At 41.6% G+C, this 7,918-nt stretch overlaps 1 protein-coding gene across 5 annotated transcripts in view; it reads left to right on the forward strand.

Annotated features, from left to right (window-relative positions):
- nbeal1 (neurobeachin-like 1) overlaps positions 1 to 7,863 on the forward strand; it is a 49,888-nt gene extending 42,025 nt beyond the window's left edge. For 4 of the 5 annotated variants that reach the window (XM_061690578.1, XM_061690587.1, XM_061690595.1 and 1 more), the window contains 4 exons: positions 1,443 to 1,604; positions 1,713 to 1,861; positions 5,389 to 5,524; positions 6,302 to 7,863. In XM_061690578.1, the coding sequence (XP_061546562.1) occupies positions 1,443 to 1,604; positions 1,713 to 1,861; positions 5,389 to 5,524; positions 6,302 to 6,391 (537 nt within the window). In that variant the 3' untranslated portion in view covers positions 6,392 to 7,863. Of the gene's footprint in view, positions 1 to 1,442; positions 1,605 to 1,712; positions 1,862 to 5,388 lie in introns of all 5 variants that reach the window. The other variant, XM_061690570.1, reaches the window with a different exon arrangement.
- The last annotated feature ends 55 nt before the right edge of the window (positions 7,864 to 7,918 follow it).

Genomic DNA, 7,918 nt, shown 5'->3' on the forward strand with positions numbered 1-7,918 from the left:
TCAATTGCTGCTCCTTGTCAAATATAGAGTACAGGGATGGATTAACTATCTCTATTACTCGTCTGAGGGAAAAGGAAGAACTTTGGGGAAGAAAGAACAACAGTGCCATCTGGTGTGGACCCATTTGCTACTGCACCGGTTTATGGTATCTAATCAGATTCGGTCATATAGCATATTTTATTTTATTTTATTTTATTTCCCCCTCAGCATCCATCAAAATGTTACCTCCTGTAATCTTTAGTAGCCCAGATCATAGCCTGTGACCACACTGATCTCCACAGGGCTAATGTTTACGCCGTGGTGGAGTTCTGGGCACATAATGCTTTTGACTATTTCACAGGGTTTCCTACGCAGTTATGGAAAAGTATGGAATTTTATTTAATACATTTCCAGGTATGGAAAATTTTAATTATTGTATGGATAAATATTAATGTTTACAAGACTGTTGCAACAGCTCTATTTTCTAAAACAAATAATTATGATTATCTCAAAAAAATTCTGTCAGAGCACAGTATTATTGGTGAATACTCAATTCTGATTGGCTCAGAAAAGTTCATCAGTCTACAGTATCAGCTGATAATGTACACCCTTCGAACGTCTCAAGTAGTTCCTGTCAAAAAATCATTACATAGTTCCAAATGAATGCGCAGCACCCTTAGCTGTTATATTATATGAGCAAACAGGGGAATCTGACACAGTCAGACTGTCTGATAAGTTAAACGTGAAGTACTCTGAGGAGAGAAATGATCTAATTTAAAACAATGAGTGATTTAATCATTTACTTTATTTGGTGACTACAACACCTTTCACTGGGATGCTACTGAGGACTTGAGGGAAACATTGAGACACAAAAGCAGTAAAAAGAGTTAACTCTGTAAAATTTAAATAAATTCACAGATGAGACAGATGAACTCAAAGTGAAGAAAACAACAAAATAAGTGATTACAATGTCGAGACACTTCCTGGTGCAAAAAACTGTGACAAATACGAACTGAACGCTTATCTGTTGATGTTTTGAATGATACCCTGCGATAATCTTATTCCGCCATCTAGTCTACAAAGACTGACAGAGAGTATAGCGTGCCAGCCGGAGATCTTGCATCAACTGTCACATAGAAATATACCGAATGTATAATAATAAAAACAGATTTTTATTGTCATACCTGTGCATGTTATGTAATATTATCAAACTAGAACGTCTATTTTCCGGAATACTGAATAGTGTTTTTTTTTTCCCCTTAGAACGTTATCGGATTGGAATGACTCTTCATATCCAAGCCCTCAGGCATTGCAAGGGGAAATAAATTGTTTTAGTAAAACTTTCTATTTTGACTACAAAATATTTTTTTACTGAGAAGTCTGGAAATTAGGGTCTGGAAAAAGTATGGAATTTTGACATTTCAAATGTGTAGGAAACCTGATTTCACTTCTGTGTTCATCAGGATGGGGTAGTGATCATCCACACAGTGCGCAGAGGTCAGTACGTGCGTTGCTTGCGACCACCGTGCGACAGCTCCTTGCCCCTGTCCGTCCTCCACCTGGCCGTCTCCTGGGAGGGTCACCTGCTGGTCCACACCTGCCTGGAGGGCAAGGCAACACTAAAAGTGCATATATTGCTTTAGTACACATTTTATCCTCAAAAGTCAACCTGGAATGGTCGATAATTTCCCAACATCTCCTAAGTGGATTGAAGTTTTGTTTTCTTGTTACAGGATAAAAACGCCCTCCACCTTTACTCTGTTAATGGGAAGCACCTTTGCAGTGAACCTCTGAAGGAGCAGATGACTGACATGTGCGTTTCTGGAGAGTTTGTCGTTATCGGCAGCGAGCAGGGCTACTTGTCCATTCGAGACCTGTACAGGTAAAAGCCTAAAATTTATAACGTTATTCGTATACAGGAACACAAGCTGCTTTGAGGCACCTTTAGATTTGTTCTGGTGTTGAAACAATTTTCCAACAGGTAATACAGTAGAACCCCGGATATTTGCGGCTCAGCACCAATGGATTGGCAGCATATCCCTGCTGATTCAAGAATTTTTGGGGGTTAACCTCTATAAAACCTTAACACACTAAAACACGCTCCCTTAATTTTGACATCTACAACCCCCTATTCCAATGAAGTTGGGACGTTGTGTTAAACATAACTAAAAACCGAATACAATGATTTGCAAATCATGTTCAACCTATATTTAATTGAATACACTCCAAAGACAATATATTTAATGTTCAAACTGATAAACTTTATTGTTTTTTAACAAATAATCATTAACTTAGAATTTTATGGCTGCAACAGGTTCCAAAAAAGCTGGGACAGGGTCATGTTTACCACTGTGTTACATCACCTTTTCTTTTAACAACATTCAATAAACGTTTGGGAACTGAGGACACTAATTGTTGAAGCTTTGTAGGTGGAATTCTTTCCCATTCTTGCTCGATGTACAGCTTCAGCTGTTCAACAGTCCGTTGTCGTATTTTACGCTGCGCCACACATTTTCAATGGGAGACAGGTCTGGACTGCAGGCAGGCCAGTCTAGTACCCGCACTCTTTTACTACAAAGCCGCGCTGTTGTAGCACGTGTAGAATGTGGTTTGGCATTCTCTTGCTGAAATAAGCAGGGGCGTCCATGAAAAAGACGTTGCTTGAATGGCAGCATATGTTTCTCCAAAACCTGTATGTATCTTTCAGCATGAATGGTGCCTTCACAGATGTGTAAGTTACCCATGCCATTGGCACTAACACAGCCCCATACCGTCACAGATGCCGGCTTTTGAACTTTGCGTCCATAACAGTCCGAATGGTTCTTTTCCTCTTTGGGCCGGAGGACACAAAGTCCACAATTTCCAAAAACAATTTGAAATGTGGACTCGTCGGACCATAGAACACTTTTCCACTTTGCATCAGTCCATCTTAAATGAGCTCCGGCCCAGAGAAGCCGGTGGCGTTTCTGGGTGTTGTTGATAAATGGCTTTTGCTTTGCAGAGTAGAGTTTCAAGTTGCACTTACGGATGTAGCGCCGAACTGTATTTACTGACATTGGTTTTCTGAAGTGTTCCTGAGCCCATGTGGTGATATCGTTTACACATTGATGTCGGTTTTTGATCAAGTACTGCCTGAGGGATTGAAGGTCAGGCATGCAATGTTGGTTTTCAGGCATTCAATGTTGGTTTTTGGCCTTGCCGCTTACATGCAGTGATTTCTAAAAACAATAAAGTTTATCAGTTTGAACATTAAATATCTTGTCTTTGTAGTGTATTCAATTAAATATAGGTTGAACATGATTTTCAAATCATTGTATTCTGTTTTTATTTACGTTTAACACAATGTCCCAACTTCATTGGAATTGGGGTTGTAGTAACGGCATGGATGGTGACATTGGAGTATCTGGACACTGCTGTAGTTGCACCACTTTGTAGCTTTGCTCACTTTTCGTATTTTTTGTTGCTGAAGCGTTGTGTGACATCATCCATGTTCGCAGTCCTTGCCTAAAAAAAATTTAAAAAAAAAAGCAAATGAAAATCCAAAACACATTTCCTCAATCAATCTTTTGATGCTCGCTGAGCTGAGGTCTCACATCACACATGCAATGCAATGTGATATGCTGACCTATTGTGTGATGTCATACACAATGGTGGAAGTGAAAACAATTACGTTTTGCCACATGAAAAGTGTTTTTATTCATAGTTTTGGTTGAATTTAAAATTGTACGACTCTAGGATTCATTGCATGTACAGTGGGTCCGGAAAGTATTCAGACCACCTTAAATTTTTCATTCTTTTCTATATTGCAGCCATTTGCTAAAATCATTTAAGTTCATTTTTTTCCTCATTAATGTACACACAAGCACCCCATATTGACAGGAAAAAAATTAATTGTTGAAATTTTTGCAGATTTATTAAAAAAGAAAAACTGAAATATCACACAGCCATAAGTATTCAGACCCCTTGCTATTTAGTAGAAGCACCCTTTTGAGCTAATACAGCCATGAGTCTTTTTGGGAATGATGATTTTCACACCTGGATTTGGGGATCATCTGCCATTCCTCCTTGTAGATCCTCTCCAGTTCTGTCAGGTTGGCTGGTGGACAGCCATTTTCAGGTCTCTCCAGAGATGCTCTGGCTGGGCCATTCAAAAACAGTCGCAGAATTGTTCTGAAGCCACTCCTTCATTATTTTATCTGTGTGCTTAGGGTCATTGTCTTGTTGAAAGGTGAACCTTTGTCCCAGTCTGAGGTCCTGAGCACTCTGGAGGAGGTTTCCGTCCAGGATATCCCTGTAGTTGGCTGCATTCATCTTTCCTTTGATTGCAACCAGTCATCCTGTCCTTGCAGCTGAAAAACACCCCCACAGCATGATGCTGCCACCACCATGCTTCACTGTTGGGACTGTATTGGACAGGTGATGAGCAGTGCCCGTTTTTCTCCACACATACCGCTTAGAATTAAGGCCAAACAGTTCTATCTTGGTTTCATCAGACCAGAGAATCTTATTTCTCACCATCTTGGAATCCTTCAGGTGTTTTTTAGCAAACTCCATTCGGGCTTTCATGTGTCTTGCACTGAGGAGAGGCTTCCGTCGGGCCACTCTGCCATAAAACCCCGACTGGTGGAGGGCTGCAGTGATGGTTGACTTTCTAGAACTTTCTCCCATCTCCCGACTGCATCTCTGGAGCTCAGCCACAGTGGTATTTGGGTTCTTCTTTACCTCTCTCACCAAGGCTCTTCTCCCCCAATTTCTCAGTGTGGCCAAACGGCCAGCTCTAGGAAGGGTTCTGGTCGCCCCAAACGACTTATATTTAAGTATTATGGGGGCCACTGTGCTCTTAGGAACTTTAAGTGCAGCAGAATTGTTTTTTGTAACCTTGGCCACATCTGTGCTTTGCCACAATTCTGTCTCTGAGCTCTTCAGGCAGTTCCTTTGACCTCGTGATTCTCATTTGCTCTGACATGCACTGAGAGCTGTCAGGTCTTATATAGACAGGGGTGTGGCTTTCCTAATCAAGTCCAATCAGTGTAATCAAACACAGCGGGACTAGAATGAATGTGTAGAACCATCTCAAGGATGATCAGAAGAAATGGACAGCCCCCCACCCTCCCTGAGTTAAATGAGTGTCACAGCATAGGGTCTGAATACTTATGGCAGTGTGATATTTCAGTTTTTCTTTTTTCATAAATCTGCAAAGCTTTCAACAATTCCATTTTTTCTGTCAATATGGGGTGCTGTGTGTACATTAATGAGGGGGAAAAAGAACTTAAGTGATTTTAGAAAATGGCTGCAATATAACAAAGATTGAAAAATTTAAGGGGGTCTGAATACTTTCCATACCCACTGCATTTCTTATTGTATCTCGCCCTGATAAGATCAAGTGAACAATTTTGTGGCTCTCTGCAGTCTGTCACTGCGTGCGGAGCCCATGGCCATGCGGGTGCCTGTGCGCTGCGTATCTGTCACCAAGGAGCAGAGTCACATTCTGGTGGGCCTGCAAGATGGCAAGCTGATCATCGTGGGCGTGGGCAAGCGGGCCGAGGTAAAGAACTCACTGAGGAACTACATCGCTCAGAGCCTGGAGGGATCACCGCTCATGGCCTCCCCCTTGCTGGCTCCGCTTCGAGCTCGCTCGCCGACTCGCCTACTGCACCAGCGAGACCAGCTGGTGTTCAGCCCCACCTCTGTCATCCAGAAACCGTAGCCGCTCTAATCCAGTCCTCGAATGCCCCCATTTTAAGTGTTTATTAGATGCTAATTACTAGAAGTGTCAGTACTTTATAATATCTAAAACAAATCATGTGCAACACTAATTGCGGATTCTGCAAGCCATATTCCTGCAGGAGCTTCTTTTTAATAAGTCAAGCTGATAATATTGCACATTGAGCTAGAATTTTATTGCGTTGTTAAAGTAATATATATGTTGCTATACATGACAGAATATTTTGACTGTATGTCTGAAGCCAACGTAGCCAGAGAAATTCCTCTTGAACATGGAGAGAACATCCAAGGAAGGTCAGAGCTGACATTCCAACTCAGGACCTCACAGAATGTGTTTTGTCGTGCATAGCAACTTAGCGGTAATTGGTCCAGGCAGTAAATCATTGTACACCTTTCCCTTCACTTTTTTGCAACTAATTGAATCAACCTTGTTTTTATATTTTTGTTTTATTGCTTCACCAGCAATCAAATAGTAACAACTTTACCCATAACTCATATCCCCTTCTCTCCTTCTTTCTTTTGGCTTTTTACTTACTCTCCCCCCCCTCCTCCATCTCACCTCCCCTTACTCCACTTCCTCTCCCTCCGCTCCTCTCAGCTGCGTTCAGGCCACATCACACGGAAGCTATGGGGCTCCACCAAGAGGCTGACCAGGATGTCCTCGGGGGAGCCGGACAACATCATCTAGCATGAGCCCACGCCCGCCCTCTCCCCAATCCCTAACACCCCCCCTGCACCTGCCTTCATGCTCATGCTCCATTCGTGTCACCTGCAGCACCTCCGCTGATGTCAGGTTGCCTCATTCTGTCTCATCCAAGTGAAATGTGCTGTGGTTTGGTCTACGTCACATTTAAAAGGACTAAGTTTCTTTGCTTCGGACTGACCAAATGGCGCTGGCGCCGCAGTTCAGATCCAGAAGATCCACCACCTCTTCATATTGTTTGTGTGTGTATATTTTCAAGTGACCTTTCTGTTCCCCTCCTTTAGTTTGCCTCGGGTGCAGAGAGGTCAGATGTTGCCTCAATTAGCAGTCAGATGCAGTGACACAGCTCACTTACAAGACCAAAACACTCGACCTATCCATTTATCATTTTAGTATGTTTCATTGAGCTTATTGTTGTCCAGCAAATCCATATCTGCAGCGTCTTGCTTGGCATGTGCTCACGTGATGTGGCATTTTGGGTTGCTGAATTGTCACATAGCCATGGAATCATAGCATGGAGCTTTAACGGCAGCAGACGAGACTTCTCGAGACAACTAAAGCAGTCTCTTTATTGAATGTTTTTAAGTTACTAAGACAACTTGTTTATTTATAGGAAAAGTAGCATTTTTAATCGCTCTTTGTTTCAGATGTGGTTTAGGAATTCTCCAAGGGCTCCACCAGATTTTAATAGCAATAGTTTGTTGGGTGCTTTTGTCTTTTGCCGCCTTGCAGCATTTCACCTGCATACTACTTTTGTCTTCCTGGTGCCACCCTCTTACCTCGACATTTAGCTGTTGCCATTGCTTCAATTTTTCTTTCTTTAAATGACACTACGCATCCTTCCTGTCACCTGGGTACATATTACACCAAGTGTTTTTTGTCGTTTTGGACACTAAAACCCACAGTGTGAAGATCCTGTGGAGACTGTGTGATCAACATTGTGTGTACTGTACTGTATGTGTGAGTGTGAGTGAGAAGTGAGTGTAAGGGCATGTTATTGGTGACAGCTGTTTGTGTTACTAAGCCAAAGTGTCTCTCCCACACATTGATAGTCTTTTGATTCTGTGATTTGTTTCTTTTGTTTTGTTCACTCACATCTGACATTAGGTTGTAAGACTTACAACAAACGGAGTGCCTTTATCTGAGGATTGTTCTCATCGTTTTGTTATTCCTGGGAGGAAGTGACTTTAAGACAAATGACAGTGTTGTATCTGGCATCATTTTCTGTGACTGTCACTAGTTGGATATGTGTATATCTGTGATTATTTATGAATACAATATAAATATGAAATGTACAGCATGGTTTTGATTATTTCTGTGTTTATCAAATGTACTTTTTGCACTTTCCAGGTACTCGTAAACAATTGTTTTAAATTTGCTCCCTAATCTGTACATACTTGCTTTGTAAACACAACACAATGGAACATGATCATTAAAGTGTCTGGATTTAGATTACGTGTACATCGTGTGATGTTTTCTGTCTCAAGCCTTATGAAGAAGAGTGAGGACAGA

This window comes from Phycodurus eques, chromosome 1 (assembly GCF_024500275.1).
Source record: "Phycodurus eques isolate BA_2022a chromosome 1, UOR_Pequ_1.1, whole genome shotgun sequence".
In the NCBI taxonomy this organism is placed as follows: Eukaryota; Metazoa; Chordata; class Actinopteri; order Syngnathiformes; family Syngnathidae; genus Phycodurus; species Phycodurus eques.